This window comes from Mercenaria mercenaria, unplaced genomic scaffold, assembly GCF_021730395.1.
Source record: "Mercenaria mercenaria strain notata unplaced genomic scaffold, MADL_Memer_1 contig_4774, whole genome shotgun sequence".
NCBI classification, from domain to species: domain Eukaryota; kingdom Metazoa; phylum Mollusca; class Bivalvia; order Venerida; family Veneridae; genus Mercenaria; species Mercenaria mercenaria.
This window is the reverse complement of record NW_026463028.1, coordinates 7,278-30,238: the sequence shown is the minus strand read 5'-3', so window position 1 is coordinate 30,238 and position 22,961 is coordinate 7,278. Positions and strand designations below refer to the sequence as shown.

Here is a 22,961-nt window from a genome sequence, read left to right as displayed (position 1 = left end):
CGGATTCAGCATTAATTTTTCTTTTGTCAAAGGGGAACACTTTCCGCATATTTTATAGAATGACCTTCAAACGGTTATGAAATATGATATTAGTAGGAATGTAGAGGGACGGATATGAGCATTTAACAATAACCTACGGATGTTCATTGAGCAAACTTTGTTGAAATGTGGGTTGGTCATGCTCATCGTCTTGATGAGTTGAACATTGGGAAAAACATATAAAGCCTTTGAAGGGCCAAGAAGACATGAATAGAAACAAAGTCCATGTCTTATCAAGATTAAAGTTTTAATTAAAGTATGAAATTTTGAATTTTCAAAAATTTTGTTCATGGAATATTTATAGTGCAGCAGATATAGTAGCTATCTATAAATTGTTAATCAATACGGACCCTGAGTCTGGAACATGAATTTTCCACATTGTTTTACTACCGAACGTTTTGAAGGGGTTTCGGAGAAATTAAGAGTTACGAAATCTAATCTTAGCCTTTAGCCTTCATGTAGCAATAGATTGTACACACAATATCATAAATATCCGAAATAATCAACTTTCGACGGAAACCATAAATATGAAAGATAACACTTTTATATCTTTTATCACTTTACACGAGTCAAGACGCTTGAACAGTTTTGATATCAAAAATTAAACATTAAATGTCGTTTTTCAACAGATTTCATGCTGCTAAGCGACAAATTACATTGAATGAATTATTTTGAATGTATAGATAATGACTTCCATTGGCAGCACTTGTAAGTTTTGTAAGTTTTCGGATTTACTCATTGTTCGATCTTGTGTTAATGGTATATATGTGTGGAAATAATAACCCAGTCGTACATTGTATTTGCTGATTATCAATTATTACCTTAAATTAAAAGTCGACAAGTCAAAAAATATTAATTCAAAAGTATAATCAAATACAAACGTTTTAATTTAATCAACAAATGCATAGGAGATAAGTAAAAATGTGAGAGAAAACAGGTTCCCATTTATATGCTAACTAAATATCTTAAAAATGCAAATAGCTACAAGCTCATATGGCAATTTCATCAAATGATTAGGACTCTTTAAAAAGACTACATTACAAATAATCTGAAGGCAGGATTTCGTAGCACCATCATTTTCAAAAACTTGAACTGTCAGTATATATATTATATAGAATGTACTAGAAAACCTTTAAACGTGTAATAAAATGCTGTATAAATGCGAGGAAAAATCAATTTTAGTTCAAAACTGCATTAAAAACATAAACCATTTTACTAACAGCTTTTTTGAACGTCTGTACCGCAATATCACTCCAATCTGGTGGCAAAATAAATTCCCAAACACAATCGTTTTGAGAGACATCTTTTCTACCACTGTGCCTGATTTGTTGTAGTGATTGTTCTTTCAGGTGACGGATAGCAAGCCCAAATACCGTCTTCGCTGGTATTTCTTTCCCCGCATGATCTCTTACTGTCAAATCATCCTGTGTAAAAGATTATATTTAAATTGCAAAAAAAAAAAAACGAAAAAAAAAAAAAAAAAAAAAAAAAATAGATGTCAAAGAAGCACGTACGGCGCTCATTTCTGAAATCAAAATATAACATACTTGAAAGTTAACAATATTTCAATTATTTAATTCCAGTTACATTTTTGGTTTTCGAACGGTACTGTCTTAATCTGATTAATTCTTTTAACAAAATACGTTACAAGTTTGTCTTCTTGTCGAAATAACAAGGAAATCAAACATGACATTATGATCCAGCAGGAATTTACAGTATTCTACAATTTCTCTTAAAAAAATTATGAGCGTTCAGGAGCACTGCATTATCTTTTATTTTTTTACAGGAAATTATACTACATGGTTGACTTTCTGGTTACTATAAATATTTAAAGAAATACCTGATTTGAAGATTGGCAAATTGTTACTCTCCCGTATCAAAAACATCAAAAATATTATTATTATGGAACTTAGTGCTAGTATTATACCTCCTGTTATGTCAATGTATAAGCCTCGTTATAGTTAAATATTGTATAGTATGTATTGTACCTCATTTTGTCATGTAATCTTGAATTGAGAGAATAAACACATTAAGTTGAAAACTGAATTGGATTGAAAATATTAACATAAATATGAATCGACGGTGCTATCACCACAATTTTAATAATTAGTGTTTTGAAAACAAAGCTTACATCAGTGTGTCTTTTTTGCGGGCGAACGTTTTCTGTCGTAAAAATGATTTGGGACCAAACCAAGACAATCATCAGAAGTATTGTGTCAGACAGACATCAAAACAACCATAGTAGAGATACGGAAAATCAGCTAGCCAGCGAGACAGAAAGACAAATAAATAGCTGACATCACACTTAAACTAGCATCGACTCAGGTTAGATTGGATAATTGAATACCTTGTTGTTGCAATGATTCATTGCTCCAAACGGATCCTGACAGAAAGACCAGTCCGTATCCCGCTCCGATTTTAAACGCTCATACGTTTGTTTGGCCTCCACACCACAGCAATGAAAACGTCCATATGGTCCTATCAAAATGGAACTCTCTATACCTTGGAGTGACTGAAATATATATTTTATTAAATGGATCTAAACATTCTTTATTTTTTTGCATATTTGTACAAGGTAGTAATTTAAAAGAAAGATACTGAGGAGGCAAACTGTCACAGAAAAATGAAATAAAAAAGGAGACATTTCGAAAATGCATGTCCATTTTATTGATTTTCCTTAGTTGGGGCGGTGCGTAAGCTCCGCCTCCAATGGAATTAAGACGGGAAAATGAAATCCCGTCACTTCTTAGTGCAAAACGGCAAAGCGCATCCACTTTCTACATCCTCTCATAAATAAGAGCACCTACAACAAAGCGCATGAATATGACCTATATTACGGCTATTTTAGACTAGTCTGGTTCCCGTCGTACTATGTATTTTAGTACGACAGTGAAGGGGCAGGTAAGCCAGACTATTTTTACACTCTGACGTCATGAGGGAAAACCCCACTTGGTTTTAACCTGAATTGTCTAAAAATATATGCAGGTCAGTGACTTGTAAGCTTGGCGGACTACATTTTTTTATATTTTTTTAAAACGACGCCATCTTGTTCTTTAGAATAACTGCAAAAAAGACATATCTATGCGATTATTATTATAAACTGGACTTTTATTAGGTTCGTGAGACCATAGTACAAATGTATAGTGTATGCATACCGTATTTGCAATTACTACATAAACGTTTTTATAACGGAAACGGAAGGTGACTCGTGTTAGCATTTGTTCAGGCGTTCAGGAAACAACAGGATTTTAGCTTTTTTGCAATTCAATCTAAGAAGATATTGCATCTGGAATGGAGTGTTACTGAATAAAATCATCGAGGATACGGGTTACCTATTTGTTCTGTCAAGCGGCGTTATGGCGTGTGTATAAGTCACGTCATTCGTTTGCTTGGTGAAGATGGGTAGTTCGGTATACAACTAACTTTGGACAAAATTTTGCATGGCAGTAAATCAAAATTATTCAAGAATGTTAAGCAGAACAGAGAGGTCGGGCACAAAGCTAAACAAGGTTAGCGTTTGTTTTTCAGCGCCTATTTTATAATATGTTTGATTTATTTCAAAGGCTGTATTCAGTAATTCAGCTGTTCAGCTATTTTTGTATTCTACTGTCCATAATTCTACTTTTAAATTTCTTGTACAGGCGAGCAGCTGCACATAATACTCGTAAGGAGGGGTAAAGCAGTATAAATAAAGGCAGTGGCTACGATTACGGTACTGTAATCCTAGCCTCCGATTCTAGGATTACGGAAGTTCCGTATTCCTAGACAACCCTATGAGGATAGGCTAGGATTACGGAAGTATTTTAGAGGCATGCATAAATGATTCTGTAAACTTACTTAATTAACTTAAAATAGCCTTTTTTCATGCCTGCCCTATTATTTCGTGTTATAGATCAGCCAATTTGAGTTAATATAATCTTAAAAGATATATTAATGGCGGCGCGCGGAAAGATAATAGAAATATGAGGGTCAAAGTTAGATTAAAAAAATTCTATACTTTAAATTTAATGAGTTAATTTTGCCCGTCACTTGAGTTTTCCGCGTAAAAACAGGAGAAATCAACACCCGTATGCATACGTTTTTCTTTCCAAGAACATAGTAGATATCATTTCTTTTTTGAAAATGGCAGACAAACGAAGAAATCTTTTGTTAATAATAGCTTAAAAGGATTTTAAAAAATGTTCTATTCTTTAAATATAGATTTTGCCTGTCAGATTTCCTCGCATATAGAATCGGGCGAAATCAACACTCGTATATGTTTTTGTATTTCGTTTTCGCTATTCTAAAGTGAAATATGTAAGTTTACAATATCATTTATGCGTGTCTTAACATATATTTGATGCCTTTTAAATACTTCCGTAATCCTAGCCTATCCTCATAGGGTTGTCTAGGAATACGGAACTTCCATAATCCTAGAATCGGAGGCTAGGATTAGGGTACCGTAATCGTAGCCACTGCCATAAATAAATAGATAACGGTTTGACGTATTAATCTTCAGATTTCTATGCAAGGTAGTCGAATGTCTTTGATATGGTCATGAACGAGCATTAAATTCCATCGTCAAAGCCAGTTGTTCTTTGAAAGTCAACAGGTCCAAAGTAGTTGCATTCGCTTAAATAATATATTACAAAACGCACATCTTTACAAATTGGTATCCCATCAATTGGACCACATTCTATTAGTAATACTAGTATTAGTGTACACCGAAAAACAAAATATTTGTGCAACAAATACCACTCCAGTTAACTGTTTTCCCGTCGATTTGCCATTTTCGGAATCGATAATAACTTAATTAATAATTAGGTATTCCGTAAACCACATGACCGATTTTTTGGTTTCCCAATCTTTTCTATGTGGAATTAAATCTTTATTAAGAAAGAAATCAACTGTTGTTTGTAGCCAAAGTTTTTCCTTTTCAAATAGGATAGATCACCCTGACGTCACACATCAGCACCTGTTTATCTGGTGGCGGGCAAAAAAAAAAAAGATTTTACATTGTGTATGGGATTAGAATCTTTAGTTGTTATATTTTCTGGTCCTTCGGAATCATTGATTTCAACTCATTTAGATTTGAAGATTGGATACCGCTTAAGCCGGTGCTAGGGGGCGTGGGCAGTGTTGAACTTTCCATTACTGCTCACGAACAGACTCAATCAAACCGAGTCTGCAATTTTCAGTTTGCCTTGTTTTCGGTGCTTCCGAGGGATCTACTTTCAAGATTTTATTAATAATTTCGTTCATTTATGGATATTAAAAAATCAAAAAGTTTCGAAATGCTTACGATATTCATGTTTCGTTATTCAAATATCTTTTGAAAATGAATAACCGTTTTAAATGACATATGATTTAAATAGCACCATAGATGCCCTTAACTTTTAGGAAAACACCGTAAGTTATTAAGCGTTCATAATTAATCCGTTTTATTTCAAAATGATAATTAAAAGTTATCAATACATGCTTATTTTATATCCTTTCCATTGATCAAAAAATTATTAATATATCATTTGTGATTTCAGAAATTATAAGCCTTTTGAACATCACTGTTAACCAAAAACATGGACGCTCGGTGTCTGTCCATCCGATCTTTTCTTATCAGTTCTATAAATAGAATATACAACGGATTTGTATACAGACATGATCTCGCCTATTAAATCTTAGGCAATTAATAAATAAATCATTATTTTCCATGAACACATTTTAAATTGTGTATTTGGTGTTGTTGATGTCTATTTTTAACAAGCCTATTCTATTTTAATCAAAGATTTTCCAAAAACAGCAGAGAAACTTCTCAAAATGCAACATGAAATTTCCCAAAGTCACACCAACAACTGGTTTTATTTTGTTTACATTTTAGTTTTATCGGGGAAGCGGTTGTCGGGTATCAATTTTTTGTCATACTATATCGCAAAGTACTGCGTGTTGCGCATTACCAGTCTAATCCATTATGTTCTGTGACCCAGATGTTAGTCTGTGCTTCTGAAACTGAAACTGCTCCATTTGATTAAACGCCTAATATTACACATAGTATATTCACTGGCGTTGTATATTAAATTTTTACATAGTTCAAATGCAGCCACACAGGGCGCATAATTCATTCTCTACTAGTACTGACACAGAGCGATCTGACCAGAGGGACAAAGTGAGACAAAGCCCCCGTGACAGAGAGATCAGAAATCAGATACAGGCTTGTCCGGCTAACTTAGCCTAGCTCATTTCGAGTAGACAGCCTGGTTCTTTAACGTGCCAAGTGTATAGCACTGATACACGCAAGGATTGCCTGGGTTCGTGACCAGTACACCTTTAGTTGGATGGGAAACACTGAAAAGCGTTGAAAAGCGTTTCTGAAAATTCCAGAGTAGCTGCCGGGGATCAAACCCCCAACCTCAGGATTGGAAGGCCAGTGTGCAAACCACTGAGCTATTTGTCCACCCAGGGGAGATAAATTTAATTCATCTTTCTCTGTTTACTTCCGGTTGTTTATTCTCCCAACAAAATGTCATATGATGGGAAATATTACTGTAAATCAATCAATTAAATGCGTGGCAGTATCTAAAGAAATCAGAGGTCATAGTTCGCCTGTGTATTAAATAAGCGTAAATTTGAGGGTACCGGTAATAATAACACCAAAAACTCAGCCTGTGATTAGATTTGTGAAACTTGGAAGTCTGAAAAATAAAGTGCTGTATAGTCTAATCTTTAACAGTAAAAATTAAATTTGAGTCTAAAATATTTATTACTGTTTAACTTTTTTACATTAACAACATATTTCCATAAATGGCATTTTTTCTCAATCTGGGCAGTTAGCTCGCAGAAATTTCCCAATTTTATAGGCCTAGGCCTCTTCTTTTGACAAAACATTTGAATTATATTACAATTATATGTAGACATTACTTTTTTGCAATATTCTAACAGTGAACCCGCATTTTATGTGCTGATCTTAAACAGTTGAATTTAAGAGGACACTGCCATAACTAAATGATCACTGTCAGTATATAAAAGACCTTATTTAGTTATGGTATCCAGAATTATATGCAAGGCAGACTTGGATCAAATTGAATGTAGTAACAAATGATTGTTTAGCCTCATTTTAGCTCACCTGAGCACAAAGTGCTCAAAGGTGAGCTTTTGTGATCGCCCTGTGTCGGTCATCGGTCGTCGTCGTCAACAATTTGACTGTAAGCACTCTAGAGGTCACAATTTTGAGCCAATCTCGATGAAACTTAGTCAGAATGTTACCCTTAATAAAATTTTTGATGAGTTTTAGATTGGGTCATCTTAGCTCTAAAACTAGGTCACCAGGTCAAATCAAAGGAAAAGCGGAACCCTCAATAAAATCTTGGAAGAGTTTGACATTGGGTCATCTGGAGTCAAAATCTAGGTCACCAGTTCAAATTAAAGGAAAAGCTTGTTTACACTCCAGAGGTCACAATTTGGGCCCAATCTTAATGAAGCTTGGCCAGTATGTTACCCTCAATAAAGTCTTTGACGAGTTTGATATTGGGTTATCTTGGGTCAAAAACTAGGTCACCAGTTCAAATTAAAGGAAAAGTTTGTTAACACTGTAGAGGCCACATCTATGACTAAATCTTCATGAAACTTTGTCAGAATGTTGATCTTAATGATCTAAGGTCTAATTTGAATCTAGGTCATCTAGAATAAAAAACTAGGTCATCAGGTCAAATCAAAGAAAAAGCTGACTTACACTGTAGAGGCCACATTTATGACGATATCTTGATGAGACTTAGTCAGCATATTAATTTTGATGATCTTTATTGTGCAGATTTGGGTCAGGTGCGTTAAAAAACTAGGTCACTAGGTCAAATCAAAGGAAAAGCTTATTGAGGCCACATTTATGTCTGTATTTTCATGAAACTTGGCCAGAATGTTAATCTTGATGATCTTTAGGTCAAGTTCGAACTTGGGTCATGTCAGGTCAAAAACTGGGTCACCGGGTCACCGGGTCAAATCAAAGGAAAAGCTATTTTATACTTTAGAAACCACATTTATGACCATATCTTAATGAAACTTGGTCAGAATGTTAATCTTGATGCTCTTTAAGTCAAAAGGTCAGGCGAGCGATACAGGGCCTTCATGGTCCTCTTGTTTATATTTTCTCTGACTTAATAAATTTTAATTTATATGACAGTAACCTAATATTCTCTATTTATTACATGTTTGACGTTGCAGGAGTGTAATACAGCCTTTAAATAAAAACGATACTACACTATTGTAATAAAGCTTTGACATTGACGTCATTTATAGTATAGGCCAAGTCGGTCAAATTGACTTGTTTATACAGCAGAAGAAATTCGAATATTTGGTGTTTCGACAAGAAAGGCTAACATGTGATAAAAAGAATTCATCTTACATTTGTGACTATCCACATTAAATTTATTAAACTCGTTGAATATAATTGATAAAATGTGGTGTTCCACATTTAATAATGCAATCTAACTTATATTTGGCATGAATGTCATCCTCAGTCAGACGAAGTCTCTTGTGCAAACCAGTGAGGTTCCTATCTCAATATTTGACTTTCATCTAAGAATGTTACAAAAAACAGCTGAAATGCACCGCCCCATCAGTACTCTCAGTGCTTTGATTTTTTTAATCGTTTAATGAAAACATGTCCGTGATACATTTTCTGATAATGACTTGATAGTTGTGAGCACAGCAATACCTATTTATTTATTTATTTAGATCTCATCGGCATGACACAAGTATGCACAATATATTAAAAGAAGACCACAATAAAATACATGTATATGCATTGCCGCCACTCTAGCAGAGTTATAAGAGATCATTTATGTTATATACATAATTCAACATTTACCAATAAATTTACATAAAATCACTATCTAAAGAAGGTAGGCATAGGGAACAGAGATCAATATAATTGCACCTTTACTAGTATTACATAAGTGTTTTTGATACAAGCAATACTGTATTGTCCGCACTCTGAAATATACTTTCTGGTATTTCATTTTATTATCGGCTTGTTAAAAGGTTTTTTTACCATAATTCAGCTGACAAAATCGTAAATCGTATGAAGCAGGTTTTAAAGGGTAAATCAAACACATATGAATAAATCCTAAATGTTTTTGTTGTGCAAAAAGGTATGATATTGTGTCTTAAACCGTTTTCATTTTCGACCCAATTGTGTAATTGCAAGGGAAGTAAATTAATAGATATAATGGCTTTAGGCAAGAGTTGTCATTCTTTGCGGATCACAGCTTTAGATTAAATATTAAAACTTCTGTTATTGATTATAACATGACTATCAAAAATTTCACATTTGTAAAATCATTTTTGTTTTTTTCAAGGACTTAAAATCAATATCTATACTTTATTTAGTGTATTTCTATCGTTGAAATTCTTATAGGGTCTATCTCTACTACTAAATTAATAAGATATGAACTAGGCAATAACATGGTGACACAGCAAAACTAGAAAACATATTCACCACAAGTAATCCGTTCCCAAGAAGCATGTAGTTACAACGTGCTATATCTATTGTTACGATAACTATGATTTCCATGGCAAGATTTCTATTTTCCTATTCTCGTATCTGTAAAACAAGTTATATATGTAAGGTGCAATAAAGATATACCTTGTATATTCAAGAAATATAGTAAAGAGATGTTAATGTATGGTAATAAATGAAATAGGAAATGTTTCCCATAGCACAATAAAAAAGACATAGGTCTCTTTAACAGGCATGCCTGAGATAATTATGTATTTGCAAGTTACATAACGTGGCGTCTATGAACTTAGAAACAATAGGATTCATTTACTACTTATATGCAAAAATGTGTGAATAACATAGGTGCTACATATATCCTACATAGGATTTACTAATTGTTGGGTTGGTACTCGTTTTTTTTTAGCTCTGGCGGCCATTTTGTGCAGCGAAGCGGAACGTGCCGGCGATATGCACAACAATGGTTGGTACTGATCACTCCTAAGAAGTTTCGTCGAAATCCTAACAGCAGTTTGACCTGTGACAGCTGGACAAGCTTAATGCGGACGGACAGACGGACGGCAAAGGCAAAACCAATATGCCTCCCCCATTTTATGGGGGAGAAATAATAAGTCATATGTCAAACGTAGGAGTTAATGTCATATGTAGAACTTGCTAAAATCTCTCATTGGCTACAGTATGTTTTTTTGTAATGTTAGAAGTCAATATGAGTGGCCAAAAAACATTTACCTCTCTGATAATTTCTTCAGGATCTACAAATTTGTTCAGAACAAGCAGAAGAAACTAAATGTGTTTCATATAAAATTTCATTTTTGAAAAATACATTTTTTGCCATAAAATTGACGTTATAAAGGATAGCCGTTTAAAAAAAAAGATTCAAAGAGATCCTACTCTGAGATTATGATTTTGATCTATAGTGTATATCTAAAGCTTAGGGGCATACGACAAAATATGGAGTGGCGTCTTGGAGTGGAGTCCTGGCAGGAGATGTTGTAGTGACCTTGGAGTCTTATTTTGAAGTGAGATTTGGAGTCAAATTAAATATGGTTTGAAAAGTTAAAATTAAAAGCGGTGGCGTTATTTTTGGAATATGATAAGACGAAATACAATATCAAAGTGACATCTTTTAATATACAGGCTGCTCTCTCAGCATGGCCTTGATACATGTTAAAACAGTGTCAACACACTGCAGAGATAAAGGTGATCTCTGGAATGCTGTTGTGTTAGAACTCTCAAACATTTTTTTTAAAAAAGTGGTGGCCTACTTTATGACAGCAAAAAGGCGAACAGTAATCCCAAACGGTTCTGTTCTTTTTTTTTAAATCAATGAACTGACAAATGATTACGTAGATATAACTATTTGTTATAAGATTCTAGTGGCATACGACAAAATATGAAGTGGAATCTGGAGTGCGCTTGGAATCGTTTGAAATAAGATTTTGGAGTCAAATTAAATATGGTTTGAAAAGTTATTAAGATTAAAAGCGATGGTGTTATTGGTTGAATATGATAAGACGAAATACAATATTATAATTTATGTTGCTGTTGCAAACAGTAATACAATGGTGAATATTGGAATGAATTTTTGATTATGGCAAAGGTATGATTTGTTTTATATGATTATGTCATGTCAACAATTATTTTATCTTCGTTATTGCCTTTCTCATTGATACCATGAAAACCAATTCATCACCCTTGACAGACAAAATCATTGAACACTCTACTGGACAAATATTTTGACGGTGTTTTATTGTTAATTTGATATCAAAATAAGTCATTAAACTATTTCTACACATTTCTTTATCATTCATCTCTTCAAAATTGCACATGAAACATAACCCGACGTCCAATAGCAGCTACGAAAGCAAACCGAGGTTGACTATAAATAAGAGATCACAGAGTGATCTTGGCGCCCACCAATGTGCCATTTTTGAGTGTTCCAAATTTCAAGACTTATTGACTAGCTCAAGGTCAAATTTCATTTCCGTACACAACACTGTGCATGTATTCCAAATTCGAAAGCTGTAGCTTGAGAAATGTGAAAGTAGGTCAGTAGATCAATTTCAAGGACAAAGTTCTTTGTACACAAAACTATGTATGTGCATCAAGTCTGAAGGCTGTAGTTTGAGAAATTTGAAAGTAGGTCACTAGGTCAATCTTAAGGTCAAAGTTTATTTCGGTACACAAAACTGTGCAAGTGGTCCAAATTTGAAGGCTGTAGCTTGAGAAATGTGAAAGTAGGTCACTAGGTCAAAATCAAGGTCAAATTACACTTCAGAACACAAATCTATGCATGTGGTCCAAATTTAAAGCCTGTACCTTCAAAAATGTGAAAACAGGTCACTAGGTCAATGTCCAGGTCAAAGTTTGTTTCGGTACATAATCCTATGCATGTGGTCTAAATTTGAAGCCTGTAGCTACTGAAATGTGACAGTAGGTCACTAGGTCAATCTTTAGGTCAAAGTTCATTTCGGTACACAAAACTATGCAAGTGGTCCAAATTTGAAGGCTGTAGCTCGAGAAATGTGAAAGTAGGTCACTAGGTCAAAATCAAGGTCAAATTTTATTTCGGAACACAGAACTATGCATGTGGTCCAAATTTGAAGCCTGTACCTTCAAAAATGTGAAAGTAGGTCACTAGGTCAATGTAAAGGTCAAAGTTTGTTTCGGTACACAAAACTAAGCATGTGGTCCAAATTTGAAGCCTGTAGCTTGAGAAATGTGAAAGTAGGTCACTAGGTCAATGTCAAGGTAAAAGTTTTTTTCAGTGCACAAAACTATGCATGTGGTCCAAATTTGAAGGCTGTAGGTACAGAAATGTGAAAGTAGGTCACTAGGTCAAAATCAAGGTCAACTCATGTCAAGGTTCATCTTGCCACTCAAAACCATACATGTGGTCCAAATTTGAATGTTGTAGGTTATTGACCAGAAGATTTTAAAAGCTTTTCCCTATATAAGTCTATATGAACCATGTGACCCCCAGGGCGGGGCCATATTTGACCCTAGGGGGATAATTTGAACAAACTTGGTAGAGAACCACAAGATGATGCTACATTACAAATGCCAAAGCCCTAGGCTTTGTGGTTTGGACAAGAAGATTTTCAAAGTTTTTCCCTATATAAGTCTATGTAATCCATGTGACCCCCGGGGCGGGGCCATAATTGATCCTAGGGGGATAATTTGAACAGTCTTAGTAGAAGACCACTAGATGATGTCACATACAAAATATCAAAGCCCTAGGCCCTGTGGTTTTGAACAAGAGGTTTTCAAAGTTTTTCCCTATATAAGTCTATATAAACCATGTGACCCCCCAGGACGGGGCCATATTAGACCCCAGGGAAATAATTTGAATAATCTTGGTAGAGGACCACTAGATGATGCTTCATACCACATATCAAAGCCCTAGGCTCTGTGGTTTTGGACAAGAAGATTTTCAAAGTTTTTCCCTATATAAATCTATGTAAATTATAGAAATAAACAAAGGGCCATAACTCACTAAAAAATTGTTGAACCAGTCTGATTTTCAGGGGTACACAACTAGGGTACCAATACATCATTCTGACAAAGTTTGGTCAAAATCCCCCGGTAGTTTCTGAGGAGATGCGATAACGAGAAATTGTTAACGGACGGAAGGACGGAAGTTCTAACGAAACGGTCTTTATGTGACTCCCCCATTGTTCTCTCTATTGTTCTAACAGTCACATAAAAAGAAAAATAGTCACATAAACAGAACGGAATGAATGACATCAAAGAGAAAGTACCGTTATGCAGTCACTTAACCATCATTTCGCGGGCACGGACGGACGTACTCACGGTATGATACTTAAGTGACTTTTCAATGTTAAATTTTAGCCACATAAACCCAAAAATTAGTCACATAAACCCACTTTTGGACACTATTTAAAGTGACTGTCATATAAACAAAGAGTCCAAACCCTAACCTGCTAGACACTCAAGTACCAATTCGTTAGCCCGGACTGACTGACGGACGGACGGACGGACGGACGGAAGGAAGACGGACCACGGACGCAGAGTGATTTGAATAGCCCACCATCTGATGATGGTGGGCTAAAAACTCGAATTTCGTCTTATACGAATTTTTGATAATTCCCATAGATATAGAATAAAATTAGTGCAAAAATCGACAGCTCTGCATCTTACGTAACTTTTAGCGTGAAATTAAAAGTAGAACATGTTATCAGCAGACAATCATTATGTAGTTTGATTATTTCTTCCCCACTTGATACCTCGGCATGTGTATACTACTGCGCATGCGCAATGCTATCTTCATGCCCCGCTAAGACAGAAAGTTGTTTTGTAAACGCAGGTGAGTTATCATCAAAAACCCAAACATTATACAGCCTTATAAAATAGTGGTTTGTTGTAGACATGAAGAACAAACATCTAAATGATCTAGATGAAACAATTACATGAATAACAACGAAATAAAGCGGATATTACATGTGTCCGGAAACTGGTCCTGTCCGGAAAATGGTTCCCAACCAGTACAGGAAAAGAATTCTCTAATACAAACACCTCAGTCAGTGTAGTCATCATCAACAACAAGAACAACAACGAACACTTTTCAGCAAAAACATCAGTAAAACTAACGAAAATAATGAACAGATGATGATGATGAAGATTGTGTCGACGATATTGATGCTGGTAATAATGAGTATGATGGTAATGATTACGATGATGATTTGTTGTTGTTGCTGTCGGTGATGATGATGATGATGGTGGTGGTGGTGCGGATGATAAGGTTGTTGATATTGATGATGGTGGAGCTGCTGGAGATTATAATGTTGGTAATGCTGATGAATGTCGTTATAGTTGTGATGATAGTGGTGATGATGATGATAGTGGTGAGGACGATGATAGTGGTGATGGTGATTAAGTTGTAGATGATGATGAGTGTTGTGGTGGTTGTGATGATAGTAGATATGGTGACGGTGGTGATGATGATGATGCTGATGAAAATGATGTTGACATTAATTAGAACAATGTTATTCAAGTTTCTGTGACACTTCAATGTGTCAAAGCTTAAAGGATTACACAACGAATGAATTTTATAAGGCACACACTAAAGAAACAATTTGCAGGTGTAACACAACTGAAATGTAGGAAATGACAAAACAATTGACCTTAAAGCCTTCTTATAGCAAGTACAAATTTTATTTATTGTTGCCTGTTATCTTTCAAGATTTTTTTCTGATCAGAAGATATGGTAATTAGATTTGTGATAAAAGAATCCCAAAAGCATGCAGCGCTGGAATGATGCCATGACTTGCATTGATAAGTGTGTTTAATGTATATTGTAAACAAAGTTAACTTTTCATGTCGTCCAAATCGGCAATATGGTTTTTGTTGTTGAGAAATTCCAATCTTATATTAAAATAATTTCAAAATGATTAAAAAATTCCAATCATGAGCTTTCCAGTTCAATATTGCTAAATATCCTTCAGGATTTTTTTCTGATGCTGATGTAAGTGATGATAATGATTTAAAAATAAAAAAAACTAATATACAGTTATTCTAATTAATTGAAGTCTTGCTTCATAACAAACGTTTTGATTACATTTTCATCATCACAAACATCAATAATTTTCAAATATAAATCCTTATTACCATATACATGCCGTTCTTATTTCACTGACAACACTAAAATGAAAATATTTTCATCGCTTTCAACATCAAAAACATTCTGTTCTCAAAATCATCAGCATCATCATCATCATCATCATCATAACCACCACAACCACCACCACCATCCACCAGCAACAATTAAAAAGTCAAAACAAAGCCATCTTAATGAAGCGGCATAGCTATTTCATCTTTTTCCCTCCCTTTCTCAATTCAACACTGCCATCATCATCAGTGTTATAAAAACCATCAGCAGCATTTTCATCATCAGCATTATAGAAAACATTGACAAAAGAAATATCAGCATACAGAATACTTTGCATAAACATAATCATCAGGTAAGGTTTGAAAAAAATCTAAAATAAGAAATGAAAAAAAAAATTGCAGGGGGGGGGGGGGGGGGAGGGTGCGGGCGAACCCCAGGTGCACAACTGCACATGCTGACCAACATTCCTGTAAACTTTGGTGACTCTAGGTCAAATACTTTTGGAGCTACACGCGACACAACATTAAAATGACCAATTTATAATTAAGTCAGGGGCCATAACTCCTACATGACTGAATGAATCCGGACACGAAACCCCAGGTGCACAACTGCACATGCTGACCAACATTCCTGTAAACTTTGGTGACTCTAGGTCAAACACTTTTGGAGCTATGCGCGACACAACATTAAAATGACCAATTTTTAACTAAGTCAGGGGCCATAACTCCTACATGACTGAATGAATCCTGACGCGAAACCCCAGGTGCACAACTACACATGCTGACCAACATTCCTGTAAAGTTTTGTTACTCTACGTCAAATACATTTGGAGCTAGGCGAGACACAACACTAAAATTACCAATTTTTACATAGTCAGGGGCCATAACTCCTACATGACTGAATGAATCTGGACGTGAAATCCCAGGTGCACAACTACACATGCTGACCAACATTCCTGTAAAGTTTTGTGACTTTACGTCAAATACTTTTGGAGCTAGGCACGACACAACATTCTCGGAAGGACTGACGGACGGACGGACAAGGGCAAATCTATATGCCTACCCCGCAAAGTTGGGGCATAAAAAAAACCCAACATATTTTGACTCCAAAATCTCACTCCAATTTCTCACCATGCCTCCACATCAAGACTCCACTTCATATTTTGTCGTATGCCCAGGTTAGGCGGGTGGACTAAACAGTATGTACTTAAATGAAGAAAGACAACTCATCGCAGATCATATACAGTATCCAAAAAGTTATTTATCTCCATTGTTGCATCGAATTATAGGAACGTTGATTACATATGTTTACTATATAAGAAGTACGAATATTCCTCCGGTCCGATTTGATATTAAATTCTGCTCATATATTTAATAAATGTATTCCTCTTAACCTGTAAATTTAGTCACTACTCCCTATTATGACTAGACTTTGAAATATTCATTCATGACATAGAGTATACCTTTTTAGAATATATGCAATCAAAGTGTTGGTTTCCTAGTGTTATGATTAACATCAGGTTGAACAAAAAATCTCCAAGGCCATAAAAACATTTAGGGTCGGTCCAAAAATTTAGGGTAGGTCGGGATACCGGAAACAAAGAATATTTTTTACGCCCAATCCAAATGATATCTTTCGATGATAGTTATTATCATGGCATAAACAGCGTAAAACTGTAAATAATTAGACCGAAGTAACAAGTTGGACAACCCATAAGTGCGTTTTTCATGCCATGCGTGTATGCAATAAACTTAATCAATAACCTAACGGATCCCCGAAACGATATAGGCCATTCAATCGCCCTATAAAATTTCTTAGGTAGGAATCATTCTGAAGTAACTGTTATTGATCAGAAACCATTTACAGCTTTGACATCGAACTTTGACCAGCTGAACCCTATATTAAAAAAGCAGCCTGAAAGACAGCTAAATCCCCCGCCACTGCTATGGATAGTGAAAGGGTAAACCTTTGACCTTAAGCTGTGACCTTGACCTGACATGGCTGACTCATGAATTCTGCACAGTGTCTTAATGAGGTGATCATTTGGCCCAAGTTTCATGAAAATCCTTCAAGGGGTTTAGGAGATACAGAGCTCAAACCTTTGACCTTGAGTTGTGACCTTGACCTTGAGTTGACACGGCTGACTCATGAGTTCTTGATGAGGTGATCATTTGACCCAAGCTTGATGAAAATCCTTCAATGGGTTTAGGAGATACAGAGTGGACACAAAATGGAAGGCTCAAACCTTTGACCCTAAGTTGTGACCTTGACCTTGAGCCGGCATGGTTGACTCATAAGTTCTGCACATTGTTTTGATGAGGTGATCATTTGACCCAAGTTTTATAAAATTCCTTCAAGGGGTTTAGGAGATATAGAGAGGACACGAAATGGAAGGCTCAAACCTTTGACCTTGAGTTGTGACTTTGACCTTGAGCAGGCATGGCTGACTCATGAGTTTTGCACATTGCCTTGATGAGGTGATCATTTGACCCAAGTTTCATATGAATCCTTCAAGGGAATTGGGACATACAGAGCAGACACAAAATGAAAGGCTCAAACCTTTGACCCTCAGTTGTGACCTTGACCTTGAACCGGCATGGCTGACTCATAAGTTCTGCACATCGCCTTGATGAGGTCATCATTTGACCCAAGTTTGATGAAAATCCATCAAGGGGTGTAGGAAATATAGAGCGGTATTTTTTACTGACCAAAGGCAATCATCCCATGAAGTTGTACAATAACAATCAAAAGCTAGACTAGCCACTAGACTGATAATAAATATATTTTTTCCATTTTTTTCCATTTTTTTTTGACGAATTCAATTTCTTAAAGATAAAAGCCAGTCTATTTTAGAAATTTCCACCGAGGAATGATGTTGAAATTATTACTGGACATAGGATATAGACTGGCTCAGTTCACAACTTCAATCATAAAATTGTAAAAAAGATATATCATAGTCTAGGAGCTAGTCTAATCAAAAGCATTCTGCTGTTACTAGTCGGAAAGTTTTTTCAGTCTGAATGTCACAGTGATCTTTACATTTGACTTATTGGACATTGAAACAATAGTGGTTATTTACTAACCGCAAACAATGCTCGCCAACGAATTTTAACTACTACAGGCCAGAGCGTTCCTTATTTACTGAGTTACAATCGATCTCAGTTTGTTGGTCCCTTTACCCTTAAACTTTTACTAATTTGAAAAAAAAACAACTATTAAGTGATCACAGACAATCATCGTATAACGTTTGTAGGCCGAACATTCTCAAGTTATTAAAGCATTCTCTAGTTTTATCAGAAACAAAATACTACTGTGAAATCATTAATATTCGTGGGGGACTAATTTTCGTGGATTTCGTGGTTGAGTCAATCCACGAAATTTAATCCCAGCGAACAAGTAAAATCCCCATTCATTTTATGTTCAAAAGTTGTAATCCACGAATTCATATCCCCACAAAATTGCCATTTTGACCAAAACCACGAAATTTCATGCCCACGAAATTAAATGATTTTACAGTATCTGACCAACTGACAGACAATTAGCAAATCAATACATCCCAGGGAATTATAAAAAAATCTGTTCGTAAAACACATACGACCCTGTCCACATACTGGCCTGTCGAAGCTAAATAAGTATGTAAAATTGTGACAATTATGAACCCAAGAGCCTTATCTCCTTATCAAATAATGTCAATCTGACCTTGAGCTTTAACCTTCTGAACCTCAGTTACTTATACACCAAATGCAACTGTAACAGATATGACAACTAAAGGCCAAAGCCTTACCTGGTTATTGGGCAGAAACAATTTTCACTCACTGTGTCCTAGACCTTTGAAAGACTGAAGCAAAACAATTTGAGTCGGCTAATGATCATAGGTATTTATTCCATGAAGATTGGGCATTGCAAGTCATCTACCGACGACAGGCAATCATCCTATGAAGTTTCGCCGATGTAGGATAAAGCGTTCTGGGTTAGGTCGAAAACAAAAGTGTCTACCAACTGAAGGACGGACAAACGGACAGACAGATATACAGACCGAAAGACACGAATAAACAACATATCACCTCTTCTTTGATAGAGGTAAGATAAAATATATACTAAAATACTTTCAAAATATATGTTGGTCAAAATCATGATAGTAAGGTAACATTGTTTCAATGATTCTTGGATATCTAAAAGAACAAGACGGTTATGATGACCTGAGTAATTGGGCCTACAACCTCTAGAGTGTTAACATGCTTTTCCTTTGATTTGACTGGGTGACCTAGTTTTTGTTACCACATTCGAACATGGAGTAAAGATCATCAAAATGAATATTATAACAAAGTTTCATGAAGGTAGGGTAATAAATGTGGCTTCTAGAGTCACGGTTAACAAGCTTTTCCTTTGATTTGAGCGAGTGACCTAGGTTTTGAATCCATATCACCCAGATTTAAATTTGGCCTTGGAATCATCAAGATAAACATTCTGACCAAGTTTTATGAAGATAGGGTCATAAATGTGGCCTACAGAATGTTAACAGGTTTTATCTTTTATTTGAGTGGGTGACATAATTTTTGACTCCACATGATCCAGTTTCACAATGTTCCTAGGAATCATCAAGATAAACATTCTGAACAAATTTTATGAAGATAGAGTCATAAATGCGGCCTCAATAGCGTTATCAAGGTTTTCCTTTGATTTGAACGGGTGACCTAGTTTTTGACCCATATGAACCAGTTTCAAACTTAGCATAGGACTCAACAAGATACACATTCTGACCAAGTTTCATGAACATATGGTCATAAATGTGGTCTCTAAAGTGTAGGCAATTTTTTTCTTTGATTTGATTAGGTGACCAAGTTTTTGACCCCACATAATAAAGATATGACCTCCACCTAATGGTCATCAAGACAAACATTCTGACCTAGTCTCATGAAGATAGGATCATAAATCTGGCCTCTAGAGTGTTAAAGACCTACCATGACCTAGAGACCTACTTTTTCACCCACAAAAACTTCATGAAAATCATTCTTATAATACAGGTAATATACAGCTAAACTACAATATTTCAGGTGAACAATTTAGCCTCTTCCTGAATAAATGTATTTTGACAACCTCATCTGCAAACTTATTAGGTCAATCTCTTTTCAGTATAGTTTCAAAAATATAGATCACTGTAGAAACAAAATGTGAAATACACTGATTTCTGTACATACTGCTACAGTAATTCAATAAAATGTTAAGACATTACACACAATGTCTTTGTCTAATATATGTCAGTGTCAATTTGTAACTAAATACTTGTATATTAATAAATAATATCCTTAAAGGCAGATGATAATGATAAAAGACATTGAAACAGACAGCTGCAAACGCATATATATATGTACAAAATTATTGAAACGCCCAATAAAAAATAATGTAACTACTGTAACATCGGCACCAAAGAAATGCGGTCTGATCACCGCCTTTGTGGTATGTGTATTTTACGGATGATAAGGATGTTTCACGACTGCACAGAAATGGTGCGCATTAGTCTTAACAAGTCAAAAGGTTTTCCGCCGCCAGAAATGTAAATTCAGATCAGTCATAATGAATGTTCTTTTAATGATCTCAAAAATAATTGGGGTCATCTGCAGGTCATGGCAATTTAAATATATTAAATTATATCCTAAACAATCTTATATCTATTGTTTATGCAAACTAACCACATTTTCCTAACCAGAATCCTAACAGAAGTAATGTAAACACATTTCCATTTACTCATTTCTATCAAAGGTTATCAGCTCACTGAACAGCTGATTATTTGTTTTCATGTTATGTACGCGGATATTGATGACGTCATACACAATTTAATATTAAGAAAAAGCATAATTCCACAATTCTCCGATAATCGTGGTAATCCTACATCACCACCAAATTCTTGTATCTAAGAAAAATGTACCAATTGTAGAAATAAAAAGTAAACAAAAGGATCGTGTGAATTAGGTCACGGTCATCCGAGATGGTTGTAACTACAGTGTGTTACGAAGATGGTCGAAACGTGTCACGTGACCCAAGTTTTTCTTCTTATTTTATCATTTAAATAAAGTATTAGTGTATCACACATCTACGAAGAAAAAATCTGTACAGGATCGAAAACCTGTCACGTGACTTGCTTCATGTCCCACATACGAAAATTGTTTAGCATACCAATAAATAACAAGGAAATTCATTGATGCAAGCATCAAAGACGCAGCCAAGTGTTGTGTCTGAAGTACATTTATTGCAATATGAGAAATAACCTAATTATTAGTTTGGTTAGTCTGACTGGTAAAACATTATCAACATTAGCACATAATACGTTATAAACTGTTAAGAGCATGAAGAATAAGCATGATAGAAAAGTATTACCACGCATTACAAATCCTCTACCTGCAGTGACATTGACATTGCGAGTAGCTGGTCCCTTTACATTCTACAAAATTAAAGTAATTATTTCATCAACTAAGGTCAGCACCTATGAAAGGAGCATGTGTATGAAGTTTCACAGAAATGCAGTTTGTTGAGAAATGAGGAAATGTTGAAAGATAATTATTTCAAAGTTGTGGTTCACAGAAACCATTATTTTTATTATCATATAATGTAATGAGTGTTTTCTATTCACTGACTAAGTTTCATGGACCTTAGTCACCCCTACATTATAGATTTCAGAATGCAGATTATACAGTTTCCGTTGCCAAAACAACCAAAAATCTTGTCCAAGAAAAGATTGATATAACATGAATAATCTTTAAATTGCTCCTATTCACAAAGCAAATGTCAAGAATCTTTCTTACTTTCTTTTGGAATATCATAGAATTCATTTTTTTTTTGGACGAACGGTAAACTTGAAGTCCTCGTTGAACCGTAAGGTTACTAGGAATATGTCAGTGTCTAGATTCAAATCTAATATTACAAGAAATTAAGCAAGCATAATAACCCACTGCCAAAGTGTAGAAAATGTTTTAATGAAAATCTTTTTTTAAGTTAGACAGGAATGGACAGATACAAAAAACAAGCTATCTATAAAAGTAATAAAAGGAAAAATGAAACAAGTAACAAGATATGATACAACAAGAGCAACTGACTAGTCATATAAAATTAATGAAAATATAAATTCAACAAGGAAATCTATTTGAAAGTCACTGATGCTTTGATAAGTTTTGGTCCCATGGTTTTTGATATTTCGATCTAACCACATTTTAAAGAAGTATTAACTTGTCACTGACACATTCAGCCAAATGATAGCCCATCTTAGTTGACAGTGAATATCTGTAAACAGTAAGTATATGACACATAAGCAAAAAAAAAAGTCAAAGGTTTGAATCAAGAGGAGTCTATAAAATATTTAGAAATATTCTGACCAGTTGTACATGTGGTCACAAATGGGAAACTCCATGCTTCAAAGTTAAGGTAACCATAACAATTAAATAAATATACAACTGTAAAAGGAAACTGCAAAAATGTGCACATTCTGAAATTAAATCACTGTATTTATCAACAAAGAAAATAAGACAAAAGATTAAAAATAAGTTAAGTGTGGTACTTCCTACGTTCATTTCAACATGTATAATGCTTATTGATTCCTTTATTTAATATGTTAATACGTTTTTCAAGGAATTTTATGCAGGCAAAGTTTAATTTTCCGTATTTTTATTTTTTTAATATTCTCTCGAAGTTTACTGAAAGGTTAATTATTGTAAAATACATGAACGCTTCCTTGTCCGCAATTCACGCGTTGCAGTATGGTATATCTGCGATGTGTTCTATTTATAGAAAATTAGATAGGTAAGTAGGTCATGTTAAGGT

General features: G+C 34.9%; 1 protein-coding gene across 1 annotated transcript in view; it reads right to left on the bottom strand.

Moving 5' to 3' along the window:
• The window catches only part of LOC128554163 (uncharacterized), a 49,343-nt gene extending 27,753 nt beyond the window's left edge, over positions 1–21,590 (bottom strand). The window contains exons 1-4 of the mRNA XM_053535413.1: positions 21,525–21,590; positions 9,503–9,607; positions 2,387–2,551; positions 1,260–1,463 (exon numbers count right to left, since the gene is read on the bottom strand). Coding sequence (XP_053391388.1) covers positions 1,260–1,463; positions 2,387–2,551; positions 9,503–9,577 — 444 coding nt within the window. The 5' untranslated portion in view covers positions 9,578–9,607; positions 21,525–21,590. The remainder of the gene's footprint in view (positions 1–1,259; positions 1,464–2,386; positions 2,552–9,502; positions 9,608–21,524) is intronic.
• Between the last annotated feature and the right edge of the window lie 1,371 nt (positions 21,591–22,961).